The sequence below is a fragment of the Pogonomyrmex barbatus genome, unplaced genomic scaffold (genome assembly GCF_055798465.1).
Source record: "Pogonomyrmex barbatus isolate J1 unplaced genomic scaffold, ASM5579846v1 scaffold16, whole genome shotgun sequence".
NCBI lineage: Eukaryota > Metazoa > Arthropoda > Insecta > Hymenoptera > Formicidae > Pogonomyrmex > Pogonomyrmex barbatus.
Window position 1 is genome coordinate 4,917,281 of NW_028297112.1, and position 17,925 is coordinate 4,935,205.

At 38.8% G+C, this 17,925-nt stretch overlaps 1 protein-coding gene across 6 annotated transcripts in view; it reads left to right on the plus strand.

Annotated features, from left to right (window-relative positions):
* Window positions 1–17,925, plus strand: part of nAChRalpha6 (nicotinic acetylcholine receptor alpha6) — a 223,437-nt gene that overhangs the window by 134,228 nt on the left and 71,284 nt on the right. For 4 of the 6 annotated variants that reach the window (XM_089074103.1, XM_089074098.1, XM_089074099.1 and 1 more), the window contains exons 8-9: window positions 1,618–1,812; window positions 13,934–14,020. In XM_089074103.1, the coding sequence (XP_088930229.1) occupies window positions 1,618–1,812; window positions 13,934–14,020 (282 nt within the window). The remainder of the gene's footprint in view (window positions 1–1,617; window positions 1,813–13,933; window positions 14,021–17,925) is intronic. The other 2 variants (XM_089074101.1, XM_089074102.1) reach the window with 1 other exon arrangement.

Sequence of the window (17,925 nt, forward strand, 5' to 3'; positions counted from 1 at the left end):
GGATGCTGCATCGTGATATCCCGGGGCTTCTCGTTTCGCGCAAAGTCGCGATTGATATTGCTTCCTGACTAAATAGAAATCGAAGGATTTTATGGGGCCTCCATGTCTCGCGATGCCTCAATGGCATATGACTTTATGGGTGTTCCCCGCTTTGCGACCTAGCATAACGCTCTTCGTCGTATCTGTCCCTCTCTTTTTTTCCCACCACCCACTTATTGGTCCGTGTCCCTTTACGATTACATTCCTCAAGCTCACGTATCGGAAAGTGCTATTTTTATGTACGGCGGTTTTCTCGGATTCGGGACTCGTCGTGTCGACATGTTGAAACTTCAGAGGGAAATAGAATCTGTGATAGTCTCGGTCTAGTATCTATCTTAAAAAATCTTGAAGATATCCGCATAAAGAAGAAATCTCTTGCGAGCCAAGAAAACATATTCGCCTAGATCGAAATTGCAAGATATAAAAAAAAAAAAAATAAAAATGTAAGAAGCAGCATTAAAATTGATACATGTATTTTATATATATATATATATATATATATATATATATGTGTGTGTGTGTGTGTGTGTGTGTGTGTGTGTGTGTGTGTGTGTGTGTGTGTGTGTGTGTGTCTCTGTGTGTTAATAATTTTGATAATTAGAAGCTAATTGAATAATTCTTTTTGGTACAAAACGGAACGATGGCGTAAAAGGAAAACTTAAAATGAAATTAATCAATATTGAAAGAGAGCTTCGGCTGTTTAAGAGGTGGCAGAGACAAAGCGCGTTCAGTTGCATTACCAAAAAATAAAATGTGAGAACACCAGCTCGATGTTTTCGATTTAGTGTTCCGATCGGGTTCACTCGATACTCTCGCTATTAGTAGTCGACACATCGACGTGGCGCGCGTAATTAAGAGTGTCGCCCCTAAAGCCATCGTGTTTGTCGAGACGCGTTAATTATCTCGAGGCGGATGCATCGAGCACAGCTCACGTGTCGAAATACATGAAAAAAAAGTGACAGTGCGAGTTGTGTCTTTTATCGCGAGACGCATATATCGTCGCTGTTTGTTCCGATAGCTTATCGCGATGGTCTGAAATTCACAAGATCCGCGAGATCTTTTCGTTCCTTTCGACACGTGCCTGAGGTAGTTTAAAGCATGATCACGGGTAGAAAAATTGCTACGTGACTCGCTCATACGAATCTTTCGTGCGAGGTCGTGCTGCCACGACTCGACGGCATTTACAGCTCTCTTACGAGTTCACGTAGACTCGCGATAAGACAGATGGATAGACTCCACTTTGTATATCTTGAGACTTTAGCCCTCCCCCTCCCCAAAAAAAATATAGTGATGAAAAACAAAGAGGACAAACAATAATAAAGGCACAGAGATAACAATATTGATAAGCGGAAAGGCAGGCATTTCTATCATGTTTTCAGTAGGAAAAAATTCTACTTTATAAAAATAATAATTTCGAGTAACGATAGAAAAAAAACGAGAGTGAGTGACGATCGTTCGAAGTGTAATCGGTGCAATTGAAGGACGAGCGATTACTCCGTTGCGTCCAAGTATCCGTGTCGTATTTAATCCCTCGGACAGATATGTCGGCGTGTACATCGGTGCTGGCACTTTTTCCAGGTATGCCGGGAAAGAAGAACACGATAATGTATCAGTGCTGCCCGGAGCCGTATGTTGACATCACCTTCACGATACAGATACGCAGGAGGACCCTCTACTACTTTTTCAACCTGATCGTGCCCTGCGTGCTGATATCGAGCATGGCCCTACTGGGCTTCACCCTGCCGCCCGATTCCGGCGAGAAGCTCACCCTAGGTAACGTAATTCGTAGCATGCCTGCCTGCACACCAGCCAGACACACCTCTTCCTTTCTTTTCGGTTGATTCGTTGGAATTGTTACTATTTACAACGATATGTGATATATACGTGGCATACATTCGCGGCAGTTTGAAACGAAAGCTCGCGAGACAGAAAATACGACGGGACTTGTCAATCTTTTTTCCCTTTCTCGCAAACATGAAAAATAAACTATTCAAACAATTTCCGACAGATGGAACATTTTCTGTTGTATTATAGAGTCGAAAACTTTAAAGTTTACTTCACCTTCAGCGGGTCTCAGCTTGCATATCTATCAGAAACTTTTATTTATAACAATCTTTCCAGTCTAGTCTCTCGATGAGTTGTGTTTTCAATTAGTCAACGACGGATTCATTCGGACAACGACGTAACGATGTATCACGATGTATGTACGTATATATTACATATTTATACGCGTGTTATACGTCTTTACTTTTCTGTGAGTATATTTTCCGTTGGTACTTTATACTCTCGGCGCCACTGCTGACTGTCCTACGTTTGTTTCGTTTTGACGACGGAAGGAAAGTAGTCAAGATCGACTCTACTTCTCGATCACGGACGACCAAACGACGTCGCGCAACGTTTTTGTCGGGCGACTCTCGTGTAACGGCGATCTATACAGCGAGACTCCATTTCTTTTTCCTCTCACGGATCACACGCACACTTTTCCGGCTGTTGTCGTTGAATCGTTCGGCGAGGCTCTCGATGTCTCGAAAGCTCTCACTCCCGGATATTTATCACCGACGACAGTGCTCGTGCACTTTCACTCGCGTATCGATTAATCGAACATACCTTTGCAATTACATTTTAGCCACCAATAAGGGTTTTATCGTCGCGTTATATCTGGAGAAATAGGAGACTATTCTTCTTTACAATTTCCGCTTTCAACAATTTATTGATTTAGGATTCTCGTATTGATAGATAGATCACATTTCCCGATCTATCTGGATTAAATCTGCAATACATAGGATGTTTATAAAATTTTGTCGTGGACTAGGAGTACAACGGTCCTAAAACATCTTCCAATCGATCGAAATTGATTTTCCTCGTTGTACTTGTCGCATCTTATTATCGATACGTGTCGATACGTTTGGGAACCTAACCGCGCGTTTCTTGCGCATCGGACGCCAATGCGGCTCCCACGTTGCCTCGTAAAATCGCAATATCTATGGGCGCCTTCCCGAGATCTCACGGGCTTATACGTTCACATTTACGAAGGGTCGTTCGAGGAAGAGTGCCGCGTGATTTGAATTTTGGATACGTCGGGCAACCAGTACATCGCGTTAGCCTATAAGGGCGAGCTGCATGTTACATAGCGCTTCTCGTGTATCTCGACATGTAAACGCCGTCGGTGATGCATATTTTAGAGGCTCCGCGGAATAAGCCTCTCTCGAACGGCTCCTTTGGTCCTGCAACGATGGTAGGCTGAAATCGTGAAATATTACGTGTGTGCGCTTCCTCCATCGAGCCCACGATGAGCGTTGTGCTCGAACCGGCCGGTGGTATCGACGCGAAATTTGACGAATATTCTCCATTCGAACGCGCCCGCACATCTCCATTTCGACAAAATGTCCACGTTGACGTTGAAGTGTTAAATCCGTCGGGAGTGACAAGTTATTAGCCATGGAGAGAGTTCATCGAAGAATTCATAACTCGAAGTGGCCCATCAATCGGTAGTCGAATAGTCGAACGAGCGCCGATAATGCCAGGAGCCATGCCTCAATTATTCAGAGTTAACACATGAATAACCAGCAGCGATCCAGCACCTTGCCATCGTCGGTTCGCCTTACGCTAAAACGCCGAATGAACAGCATAAAATGACATTCGTGAATATTCATTCGCGCACCGGCAGATCCAATCTCCGGCTCTCGATAGCTCATTGGGAAAAGTCGCCGTCTCTCCTCGTCCAAGTTTTTGACGTGTCGGAGATAATAGGACTTCTCGTCGGGAGAAATGCTTCGCGCGATTTTCACAAGATTGCGCGAGAAATGATGAACGGCACAGCTTCGTCGAGCTCTCTTATAATCAGAAGAGCCGAAGACCAAAGCGCTCCCACAGTTTCTAATCGACGACTTTTTTACTCCTAATTTTTCTCATCTCTCTCGCAAATCCTCCCACAGCGGTTGCTTGCTTCGTTGCCTTTCCTTTTGTTCATCGTTTCGCTCCGATTTTCGATCAGGCTTTCGAAACACGACGGGCGTGTATAATTCTCGTCTTGTGTCCGAAACAATCGACGGGCTCGATAAAATCGGGCGGAACATCAAAGAGGGATATTAGAGAACCGTTTCGCCAATGTATCGACTCCGATTGTAAACTAGTTTCACAATGTGTGGAGTATATATATATATATATATATATATATATATATATATATATATATATACTTTACCTATCTGTATGTATACTCACTCGTCGGCGTACGTGACTTTCCTAGTGACTCTGCAGTTCGAATTGTCAATTCTCAATACGCTCTTGATACTTCCTCGCTTATCGCTGATGCTTCCCATCGTTCCCATTTCGGCAGGAGCCTTTTATTATTTTTCACGCGGCATTAGTCGGAAGTACACTTCTGTAATTATGATGGATCCATTGCGAAATTTGTGTCGAGTTCCTCGGGTCGTTCTCCCATTTGTCATATTTAAGAGAAGTTCCGGAAGCTGCGGCAATTTCTGGGCGATATCTCTGTGCAGGGGGATGCTATATTTTTCCATTAATTTTTCCTCGAAGATCTCAAAATTGTCTGCTATAAAAAACCATGGAATCACGTAAAGATAACTTAGAACGAAGATTCAGTAAAGATAATTTAGAGTGAACAATTTTGTTCGCAAATCCACAAATTTGGCTTGATAAACATAAATTTGAAAATGATTTTATTGGATCGTCGAAATTACTATATAGAACGCTTAAACATAATAATAATAATACCGCAAAAATGTTTAATCTTTCAGCAACTAATTTTAACGCCATAATTTTTAAGGGCCTATAAAATTATTTTTAGATCTGTACTTGGAATGTTTAAATTTGCTAGCAGAAGTGTCCTTTCTGTGTGCAATTTAATTATCATACACGATATATCATCACACGAGGAAATGATTGGCATGTATTATTTTTTCTACATTATATCATATATTTAAAGAAATATTGCCAGTCTCACTTTGGCATAACCATGATTGATTTGAAAAATGGCTTTCTTGTTCGTCGCTCGCAAGAATTAAATTTCTATAATGCTTTAGGAAAATGAGAATCCAGAAATCGATGTCGACGTCAATTCGTGGCGTCATCAATGTCCCCTTCCTTTCCCTCTCCCGTGAGGTTGTTCTCGACAAATGTTATGGTGTTATGGAGTTGTGGACGAACATAGTGTACTCTTTACGTCGTGCATTATTTCGGTAACTCGTAAAACGCAATTCGTAAAAATATTTTGTCTTGACATTGCAACTCTCAGAGAATAGCAAATGCTGAATCGATATTATTCCATAAATGTTAATTCAAGATCGAGATATTTATTGGCTATTACATTTGGCTTTATTGTGACATCGATGAGTTTCGATTAAATTACATCATAAATTCAATTATGAAGCAGGAAGAGAAATTTGAAACTTCCGAGTCTTCCCCTGAGATGTTCGATCGAGATGTGGATTACACAAGATGTTCCAAAACCATTAACCTTAATTAATTCTTTGGCCAACTTGGAGTAGATTTCCCTTTAACTAAAATGTCGAGGCATTAATATTACCTGAACTATAAGCGAATATGGAAAGTAAAATACTTCTTGGAAAAGTAGAATGCTTTTTGTGAAATTAAATAACGAAATCTCACCGCTTATCTAAATTTTACAGAGTTATTTCTATAAAAATTTTCATGAATTAAAAGTAAAATTAACGTGTATATGTGTCTAAGTAATTATAAAAATATCTAATATTAAATATGAAAAAAATTATTCTTTCACTCAACAAATGATAAGGCGTAGAGTATTTTCTATGGAAAAACTCAATGCACAAAAACATACACGACGAATTTACAAATCTTTCCATTAAAGCATTACATTAAAATTGAACGTTTCGAAGCAAATACATGTTCGAATACTTATTATCTTTTTCACGTATGCAATTCGACATCATAAAAACACGAATGTACGAACGAGATGCACCATAACGAGCGTCGTTGACGTGTTAAAAACTGACAATATTATTATGTAACACTTTGTAATTTTTCGGCAAGATGGAAAAAAAAACAAGCGATCCAATTAATCTGTCGATGGAAGAGACAAGAAGCGTGCGAACGCGACCATCTACTCTACAAAAATACATAAAAAAATAAAGATGTGCACCGCGAATATAGATAACGCATTGCGTGTTTTCATCTTTCGCGATCTATAGAGATATCGGACGCGCGCGAAAGATGAAAACATAGACAAACCATAATCCCAGAGAAATTTATATTTATCTACCCGGGAGATAAATCTCTGCTCTTTTATCGTATATCGTCCCGTCCTTTTCTACCGCGCTATTTCTCTTTTTTTTTTCTTTTCTTTTATTTTCTCATAATTTCTAATTTGTACATCCAAATGGATGCGAATGTATCTTTGACGTACTGCCAATTATTATCCTTAATATACCACGCGACCTAACAATCATACTAAATAAATGCCATAACGCAAGTGCTCGGCGTGCATTCGGTGCGTGCAATTTGTGCTTGACGTTGTCGACTATGGCAAGTTACAGTAAAGCCTGGCATTGCAACACGGCTGTATGCAAGGTACCTCATTATCACGTGTCATACTTCATAGGGTGGTTTGTGGGTATTGCAACAACGAAATGCGTTCACGTCCATGCCGTGTGCATCCATTGTGCGAGCGTTGCTTAATCCTTAATCATTCGCTAAGCATTAACAATATATATATATATATATATATATATATATATATATATATATATTCCATTTCTTGATGCCAATTTCAATGATAATTAAAACCGATATATTTGCACAAAGTTCGACACGAGCTGCGTAACTTAATTAAATTAATCGATTGGATACTTTTGTTATCGAAAACGGACTACCATTCATCAAGTTGAAATTAAATCTCAGAGTTTCAGAACGGTTTTTACACAAACACGCTGGTTGCGCTGATATTGTAAAAATTAAACGAGTTAATAATTACAGGCCGGTTTCAATCTAGAGTTCTGGTGTTATGCTTTTTGCTTTTTGCTTCTTTTTGCTTTTTTTTTTATTTAATAATGGCCCATCAAGGTTCACCGTATGATGTCAGGGAACGGCTTCTAACTTGGCATCGACCTTTCTAGGCGAATTCGATAGCACTTGCGGTTTTTATTAAAAATTCTACCGACGTACTGTCGCACTCTTTCGTGAAGTTTCCTTACGCTGCGCCAGATGAGAAGTCGTGAGCGAGAAAGAAGATGCGGATAACTTTTACGCTACGCAGCCGCTATCGTTAATCCTGCGGGGATTATCTTCACGTGCGCGCCAACGCAATTTCCGGTGACGGTGTCATTAGAGTAAACGAATAACTTCTTCAATGCCGACTGGCATTTCCAAACTTTTTTGATACATGCTCTTATCGCTACAACGTTAATTTTAAGCGCGTCCTGACGTTTCAAAATAATTGCTTCGTTAATGCAAAATTTCTCGTCGACACAAAGCAAAACATCTTTTCAAATAAATTTTAATTAAAACATATTTTTCTTGCTATTCTCCAAATTATCACACTTAACAAAATATGAGCAAATTTAAATTTAACAACATTTTCACGCGCTTTTCACAAACGTTCTTTAGTTTTTTTTAATTGTTCTGAAAATGCATGATAAAAATTGGCTTTATACGAAACATTAAGTTTAATTGAGCAAAAATTCTCATTTTCTTCATTCAAATTTTCTAAAATTATTCTAATCTGCTATCTTTACTTCATTTTGCACTTCTCGATTCCCATGAGGGATGTATATAGATTTCCTCAAACTTACTTCGCGATATGAGATATTCTGTGGTATTCTTAACATCCCAAGAGTCTAATTCGTACGAACGACGTACCTCGGGAGTTAAACAAGCGAGTGTGTCTTGAAAATTATCGTGATTATAGTTGCCTTTCACAACGCAATGCGATAATATCATGCGTAAAAGCTCAAGCATATTGCGCGATTTAATTTTAACTCCAATGGAAATAATTCACCTGAATTTCTCAAGGAGATTAACGTGTTATTCGTTTCTTTAACACATTATGAATTCTTCTATATTCTATCGACGTGTTGTCGGTAACGCAATAAACGATTAATTTCAAGTATTCCACAGAAAATACCGTCAAATATAATAACAGTGTAATAATACTTGGCGTAAAAGCTCACGCGTAACGCGGTGGACAATATTATACCATTTGAGAGGCACCAATAAGGCGTCAACGCGCGTCCGCGACCCAGTTACAAAATTTTTACTTGGAAAATCTGTGGCAATTTCAACCACAGCTGTCAAGCGTCGCTTTATGAAACCAGTGAAGTAAATCCCGGTGTCGCAAAGACGGGACTTATAACGGGAGAGACCGGCAGGGGTGCAATCTACTGACGGGTTTTGCGACAGAGCAGCCGAAACTCTTGCGGTATCTTTTCGTAGCACTCTCTTCATTTCCTCACCTCTGTCCCATTGTTTCCCGCCTTGTCTTCGGATTTCCTTTTGTCTTCGACGATCCTTTCGCCATTGTTGCTTCACGTCATTCGTTTCTTTTGACGTTCAGTTGGGCGCGCTTTAAAACCCAAGTAAGACATTGCTGTCACTTAAGACGCAAGAATGTCGTTCCTCTCTTATCGAAAGTTCTCGCGAGACGGTAAAATGAACGGGAATATGAAAATGAAATTACAGGATCATTTTCTTAGCTGGAGGGAAAAATTTTATCACTCCCTCTTATTATTTGGTCGCCAATGTTTGGTTAATAAGAAGTTACCATATTACCATATTAAGTTACCATATTGTAACGTGAATCAGATAAATTTAACGTTAATATATATTCACATTGTTTCTTGAAAAAAATTTTTAAATGACTTTGTAAATATTTGTCGGATTTTGTAAAATGAACTTTGTAATATATACTTTATATAATATGCGCTTCGAGTGACCTTTTACAGAGAGAAAATTTTTATCGTGTACATTCGATTTATCAAAAAGTTCCATTCCTCTTTGCCTAAACCACATTTTCCTGCTTCTGGACATCTATCTCTTCCATCCCATAATTAATCATTGGCAAAGTCCAGGATATCTTTCGTGGACCCGCTCTAACGTCTGACAGAACTTTCCTTCGCCAGGATCGCACGAGGATTAGGGACTTTGGAACTTTCGGTGGGTCACGTTACATTTATCTCGAGAACGTCGATACACCCTGGAGTCATTACCGAATTTCCGAATAATGATAATGATTTCTCGCACGTAAATCTACATGAATCTTCCCGCAATATTCGACTCATAAAAAAGAAGCTAAAATATATGCAAAAATATATAATTAAACGTTGGCGTAATTTAATAATTTATTAAGTTTAAAACATATAATAAAACATAGCAGTTGAAATCTTTGCAGCATTTTAGGAAAATTGATCCATCGGACTGTCAATTAGAAAGCGGGGTTGTGGAAATTACGCGATCACTTCAGGATGCCCTGAAATCTGGGTCCTCCTGACAACAATATCGCACCAACTACGCTTGATTATGCTTATGAAAAATAAGCGCGCGAAATTTACATAACATCACGCCGCTATAAATTCCAAAAAGGAGGTACGCTGCGGCCGCTCGCGAATTTCATTAACCGGATAAATGCGAGAGAAATGCGTGCGTTGCGCTGTTAACCCGCCCTCGTTAAGGGCTGTGTTTGATTGAACATTATCATGACAAAGGGCGCGACGTGGGTGCCCGTGTAGCCGTTTTGCCTCATTCTCTTGCCAACAAACGTGACGTCTTTTACATAGACATAAGAATATAACGGAATGTACATAGATATAAGAATTAAGTATAAGAGAAAAGGAAAGAAAATTACGCCCACATGCCATATTATATGCCATATTATACTTTATAATATATGTTTTAAATTTTCTTTTACAAAATTTTAAAAAAAACATTGAGAAATATTGGATAATAAAATGCATATAACAAAAGTCTATGTACAAATAAAATATATGCAGAAATATATATACAAATGTGATGCAATACAAGTAATTATATAATAAATTATATAATAAATTAAAAATATGCACACTAAAAATATGTATAAATAAAATATGCAGTGTGTGTGTGTGTGTGTGTGTGTGTGTGTGTGTGTGTGTGTGTGTGTGTGTGTGTGTGTGTGTGTGTGTGTGTGTGTGTGTGTGTGTGTGTGTGTGTGTGTGTGTGTGTGTGTGTGTGTGTGTGTGTGTGTGTGCAGTCGCGAAAATTTATAAGTAATTCTAAAGTACGTAAGGCAAGTCTACCTGCGATATCGAATAGCGATGGTAAGAATGAACGCCGAGAGGATGCCTAACATTCCCCAAAGGCATCTTGAGAACAGGTGAGCGTTTCGTGCACCGTTTCACAAGGAGTGAAATTCTATTAAGACTGTTGCGCGATTCCCGCGGTGCTTATAACACTTGCTACATATGCGAAAGACTCAAGTGGAGAATCAACTTTAAATGAAATGGTAGTGAAAAGTCCGAAAAGTCGCGTCCTCTGTAATTTATTCTGATTTAAAACGTAAATTGCAAACTTATTAGTACGACAAATTTCCGAAGCTATTCACATAATAATTAACTAGAAAACAAACGTTGGACAAGAAAACAAATATTGTACTTGTTCTGAAAATCCAGTGTGGGAAACATGTGAATGCTTGGAAAATTGACGATTCAATCAAAATATATCACGCTGATATTTCTTTCAACGCGTTAGGAAAATTTACATTGACTGTTCCTTATACATTTCTTCCCTATATATTTTTTGTGTTTATGCAAAAGCAGTGATATACTACACGAACAAAAAGAACGGCTGTAAAAGATGATGGTGCAGAGTTAGCTACAAAATGCTTGAATCTACTTTAACTCATCATGTCAGAAATTTATCACCGTCGATATTTTTCTTATCAATATATAGAAGAATCTTGGCACATAGTCTTGTTTTCTCAGTATGCACATAAATAAACTTTTCTATGTATAAGCAAACATGACATACAATTTGCATAAATATGTGTCAGCTGTAATTTGCAAAATTTGTAACAAAATTTTGTTGGCATATTTAAAGGAAATAAATCAGTTGGTAAAATTAAGAATCGTTTATTTTGCGTTAATAAAAACAATTTAATATTTTAATAAGAAAAATCTTGGAAAGCTGGATAATCAAAAACTATTAAATATCTGCAACGAATAGATTTGCAATAAAATAAAATTTGTGGAATTAGGATTGAATATTTTTCTTAAATATTTTTTAATCATAAGATAACAATTGGCATAGTATTAAAAAAAATTATGAAACAAGCATTTATAGGAAATTTTCTCTTACTTGAATATATGAAAATCAATCTTTTTATATATGATAATTACTATCATCAATCTCTATATTTGCTATCTTTAAATAATAATCATGTGTCACGAAAGCTCGTGTGTGTTTTTCAAACAAGTCTCTCGTAGTTTCGAAAAAGTATCGATCGCGCACGCGTTCCAATATTCCAATGAACGCTCGAGTCTAATAGCAAGGAACTAATTGGTCAGCCTTCCTCAAGCTCCGCACCTTCCCCCACTGACCGACAACCCCCGGATGTTATTGGCGGTTTGCCACCCACCGCGAACGCACCTTGTCGCGGTTTACACCCGTCGATCTCATTGAAATACGGTCGTACCTCACTTAAATGAACCATTAAACGAATTAAAGCGCAAGTAAAAAATTCAAAGAAGGAGAGATGTCATTAAAAAGAATTTCTACAGTTTACGTAATTTGAAAATATTGTCCGAATTTGGTGGCAGCTTTACAAGATTTTTAATAAATTTTGAGGTTTTATAACAATTGAACAGAACTTTAACGAATATTTACTTGTATTTATTTTTTATTAATTTTAGGATTAACGTTTTTTACTAATCAAACAAAATTGACGTTTACGATAACGCCTGTAATTAAATTTGACATAAATTTATTTCATCCGACGATTGCCCATAACTCAGATGTATGCACGCGTTTTTAATTAACTTTACCGATTGACGAGATCGCGAGATTCGTTCCCGAAGCATCCCGGCGGATATTTCATATATTTTCTGATTTGCGAGCGACGATTTAATAGCGACATTGACTAGCAGTGAGTCCACTACGTTTCACGGTGGAGTTTCATGTGACTTAACTACGTATACATACATCAAGCTTAATGACTCATTGTCAAGTCTTCTCGCGCTTTCAAGAGCCATCGTAATGCTCCAAACTTGGTGAGTTAACTCGCGACATTACTGTTTGTTGGTTTCATTCAAAGGAAGTTACGTGATTTTGTACTTACTATTATTAAAATGAACGGGACAGGTAGGTTATTAACGAAACACACAATACCTTGTTATATTTTATATATCTAACTATAATCTACAATAGTCAAATAACAAAATTAAATAATAACTAATTTAAAAAAAAAAAATTAAAGAAAAAGTTAATTTTTTCACAATTCATAATTTAAAGAATTTTCAATCTTGACATATCGTAAAGTAAAAGTTGTCTGTAAAACTCACATGCCATTTACATTTCCTTTAATTCTTTGTGTGATAATAATATCGTGTGTCTCATCAAATTAATATACGAATCGCTGAAAAGCTTCATTATTTCGTAAAAGCGCAAATAGCTGTCCGTTACAAATATTACATCTGTACCTCTGTTTCCGCGCCATTCCCTGCACAGAGTAATAACTCTTCAATTAGCATTCGTTTATGATACTGAGTTCTTAATCGAATTATTCAATTTCCCGACGAATTCATATGACAATTCGTAGCTCGCCCGATTCAATCAGTTGCGGTCGGACAGTTCGTTTCACACGGACGAGGGTTGTCGATCGCTCGCAGAAGTTCCCGATTCTGGAGAGGAGCAGTAAGATTATTGAATTTTGCTGGTCACTTCGAAGGCTGTTACGCAGTAACGGAGTTGCCGGGCGACTTAGGCCAAAGATACGCCAAAGTCGCCTAACGGTTGCGGTTCCTCGCCGCGGCGCCGCGCATCCCGTCTGTTACACGTTCCGAACTTTGCGAGCTAATCCTATCCTTGGGAATCCTGCCGGGGGCGAGTAGAGTCCACATGGGATACATGGGGATTCGATTGTTCGCGGTTGTCCGCACTTAATCATGCGAGCGAGCTCACGGACATGTCTTCTCTGAATGTTTGCACAGAGTCGCATAATTCGCGCGGCCATCGCGCGGATTCTATCAGATCATTCCCGACATTCCTTCGTCGTCATTAATATCACGTTTGTAACCGGTGAGGTTCTGGTTTATCCGCAAATCATTCGTTTTCTATTGTCGCATTCGAGTTCTCGCTTTTCTCTCGTCGCGTTTCTGCTAGAAATTGATGTATGAGTATCGATTCATTCGCGCTACATTATTCTCCAAATAATCACAACATTCGAGCATCGAAAAAATAGTTAGAAAAATTAGTACAAGTGAAATGAGAGAATCTTATCGTTCGTATTACGTATTTCTTCATGTTCGGAAATGTTGTAAAGGTTTCACAGAAATTTTACAAAGTCCTTGTCGCATTCCAGTTTGAGCTGGTACTCGCAAATCAATACTGCCAATCGACAGATATCGTAATCACGATACGCGAGTGCGAGTCAGAATTTACAACGAACTCAGGAAATTCTCGGCAAGGGAAACTCGGAAGTCCGAAGAACCGAATCGGTCCTCGGACGCGACGTGATTCAAGCTGATCTGTTGTCACTCAGAGAAATCAAAAGAATCTGTGCGATCTTATCTCGCTTTGGGCGTTAGCGAAATGAACTCTAATGAACTCTAAGATCTAAAATCTAGGAGCCCTAGATCCGAAGGTAGCACGTTAAGCCCGCGCGTTGTAACGCAGTGTTGATGTTTAATTTTTTGGACCTGTTCAGGAGTGACCATTCTGCTGTCGCTGACAGTTTTCCTGAACCTCGTGGCAGAAAGCATGCCGACGACTTCGGACGCTGTCCCTTTAATAGGTACCTATGATTGTCAACCAACGGTAACTCGCATCTGGCAAGCGTGTTTTTACAGTGTCTGTACATACATTCGTATGTGTATATATATATCCGTGAAACGCGAAGGGCGCGCCGCGATATATCATCTGACGATAGCTATTTATTTAACCATTACGCATATTGACAATATATATTACTAGCGTTGGAATATCATCAATTATATACAAATGTCAGGCAGAATGAATATACAGATTGTTAAATTACTCTTCCATTTGCCATGAAGGAGATGCTCGATTCGAAATAAGTGAATCGTTAATAACTCGAAATCAACATTCTACAAAGGTTTCACTTAAACCTTTAATTAATTGCAATTTAAAGGTGATATAACGGCGCGCTCTGTAAATGTACCTTTGCCTGTTTTTTTTTTTGCGCAATTCCTAGAAAACCTCGACGAAGTAACCACACAGTAAGGTGGAAAAACGAAGACGACGGATTACAAAGGTAGTCTAGAATGACAAGTGGATCGGTCCTATCGTTCGAGTAATGAGCGCTCGAAGACAAGTTCGCGAGCCAGGCAACGCAACAAAAAGGGCAACTCGATTGCTTCTCGAAAGAGCTGGCGTGTTCGGGCGACCTATCGCACCGACAGGCTGTTCAAGCTCGGAGTCGGGAGCGAAATCGAGAAATAAAAGACCATCGTGGGAATCAGGATTATACGTTTCCCGAGAGTCTCTCTCGACGGCTTCCTTCGTTCTCCCGCTTCCCCCGCGGACTTATCCCGCATTCCATCCCTAATTTCTTCTCGGTTCAGCTTGACACTTAATTTCGCGTAATCGCGCGTTATCTCTGCACTTCGGACAAAGGCAGTCTCTTAAAACGCGCGTCGGCAGCCGAGTGCCAAATCCGAGGTGACCAATCCGTCGATCCCTCCCTCCCCGTTGTTGCTTTGCGAGATGATTTGTCGGCGAGATTGTTAAAGTTCCGCAATTTACGAGCCGCGATTCTATTTTATTTTCCGGGACGGGACGGAACGGGACGCTGCTTCTCAGGCATCTCGTATCTCGCGAAGGAAACAGCTTCCTGTCACGGCGATTCGCCGGAGTATGTCGCGCGTGTAAGTCGCGCTAGTGCAGAGAGCGGAGAGAATGTCGCGAAGGATCACGTGGATCAGCGCTAAAAGCTTCCAAATCCCAACGTCGGTTTATCGCATTTTAGCGGTACAGATCCGCCGCCTTCTCTCGTCCGAACGAAGAACGTCCGATCTTCGTTCGAGCTTTTCTTGCGCATTAAACTCGCCCAATTGAATTCTCCGTTTAAATGTTGAAACGTTTTTATATCCAAATTTTAATAAGAAAGAAAATAATACCTAGTCGACGATTCGAAGCCGCGAGAAAGACGATTGCGCTTCCTCTTGGAGACGTTTCTCCTATTTTTCTCCTAAAGAGAACGGGCATGCACAAGCGGGAAATTTAAAGCGTTGCAATCGTTATTTTAAATGGACCGTTCTGAACGGAGCTTAATATAGAGAACAGATGATGTTACTTTATCGTGAGATTCCGGAACGTTCTTCTTCCGTTGGAAAAAGCTCCTTTCAGGCATAAGCGGATTGACTGCGTATCGTAATATTAAGACTATCGCAATTATACTTTTAAATTGATCATTTGGGAGCGTCATAAAATTGAAGTAATATCAAACGTGAATGTACTGACAAAATGCTGCCGGAAAACGATCTGTTCGTTCAACAGTTACGCGCACAGCCAGCACGCTCATTCGTGGACGACAATACGGGACAAGCTCCCTAGGACTTTTATGTACAATTTTCTTTTTATACTTGCATCGATGGTGATCGTTATGTTGCGATAGCAAGCAGTAAAGATGTGAATGTCAGAAATAAAATCCGAGCAAACGAGACGAATTATGTTCCGACGTCAGCGCGGGTTAAAATAGATGACGAATTAAATTCTATAATCCCAAAAATCCCCACATCACTGTAGCATGCAAAGTCATCGTAAAGTTAATTTTTGCAAAAAACGTTAAGTTAAATTTTTGCAATTACGAGCGAAGTTAAACGAAGATTCGGCCAATTTTTCTGTCACGTAAAATGCGCGATCATCTCAAAGACACTCACATCTTTGATTCTTGCCGAAGTTAGTTCGTTTGGTTCCTGCGACGTATCCCGAATGGTTTATTTCCACGCAATATCCATGTATAATACATTTGTTTTCCGATTTCTTCTTTTACAATATTCTAGACTTTGAGATCTTTTTTTTTTGTGTAGAACCACTTATACATATTGCTGCATTATGTTTTCCGTCTAAGTGTCCTACACAAATGTTTACCTATACATACAAACCTGTTTAGTATCCCTCCCTCGACAAACAGGGTGCTAACCGCCTAAAAAATCGCCAAACGTCTCAAATTCGATGGAATTAATCGTATGTTATGTTATGTTACTGTGTTTCTTTTAACTTATAAAAGTCATTCTGTGATGTATAAAAGCTTGAATAGCTAATATACTGTGATAGTAGCCAATTATATTGTGATATATTATAAATTTTATTTGATACTTTCAAATTTAAAAATGAAATTAATTTTTTACAACACTTGTATAAATCTCGCTATTAGATAGTGACGAAACGTATAATCCTGATGATCCGATAGCGTAACAATAATTAACTTGCCTCGTTAAAAGAAAATATCAGAATAATCGAATCACGATATGAATGATAGAAACCGTCGAGATCACGAAATTAATTCTTTTAGGGATTTCATTTGTGTCGAACGGCAGCGCATATTTCTAGTATACGATGCAAAGCACTCTCAACGCATAAGTTGAATTAAAGCGCTTTTTTTTACATTTAATCGCGTTGCCGTAGACTGCACGTAGCGTCCTAGATTATCGCGAATAAGTGAGAGTCCGAAATAAGTTGGAAATGACACTTTTACCTTCTTAATTTTAACTTTAGTTCACTCTCAATCAGATTAACTCGATTTAATTCTAGCTGATGTTTTCCCATCTCCTTTTGTATCATATTTCCAGTTTTAATAAAAAAAAAAAAAAAAAAAAAAAAAAGAAAGAAAGAAAGAAAAAAAGGAATGATTAAACGCACTTCGGCCTGATTAGAGTTAGGCGACAGCAAGTAGAGCAACAAGCAGCAACAAACGTCCGATGCGATGCGCGATGCGAGAAAAACCGATCGATTTCCAGAAGCTGGTCTCTTCTGTTGTTCGGCAAGAGGAAGAAGAAGAGGAAAAAAGAGTATTCTCACATACACACATACATGCATACATATGCATGCACATGTACGTACAACACATAATGGAATACCAGGGGGAAACGTTCCTATTATGTACTTTTTTCCTTTGAGAGAAAGAAAGTTTAATTAAAGTCCATGGTTAAGATAAATGCGCCGTGCGATGCATCTTAAAACAAATACCCACGAGAGCAGCACTGAACGCAAATTTGTTTAGGCGCTATGTCGTTTTCCACAAAATGCTCTTTTCCACCCATTTTCAGAACCATTCGACTATCCCGCCGTTGTTCCACTCCTTTCAATGATCGACATCAAAATTATACAATGCAATTGCATTGAAAATGCGTTTCGATACATGAAAGAATAGTAGGGAAAGAGAAAGAGAGAGAGAGAAAAATGAGGAAAAAATGATAGTTCAACGATCTTTCGAACATCGAAATTATTTTTGTTATTCTTTATTAATGAGACGTAGTAGTACGAGGACTTTTCAGGGAAGTGAACGTTTCAGGGAACTCTTTGATTTCACATATTCAATTCCTTCGATTTGCGACAGAGCTAGATTTGGAAGAATTTCTGAGAAAATATGTGACCGTTGATATTAGTTGCAATTATTATAATTTTTTATTTTTATACTTGAAGATAGTCGAATTTTATTTAACAAATTTAATGATT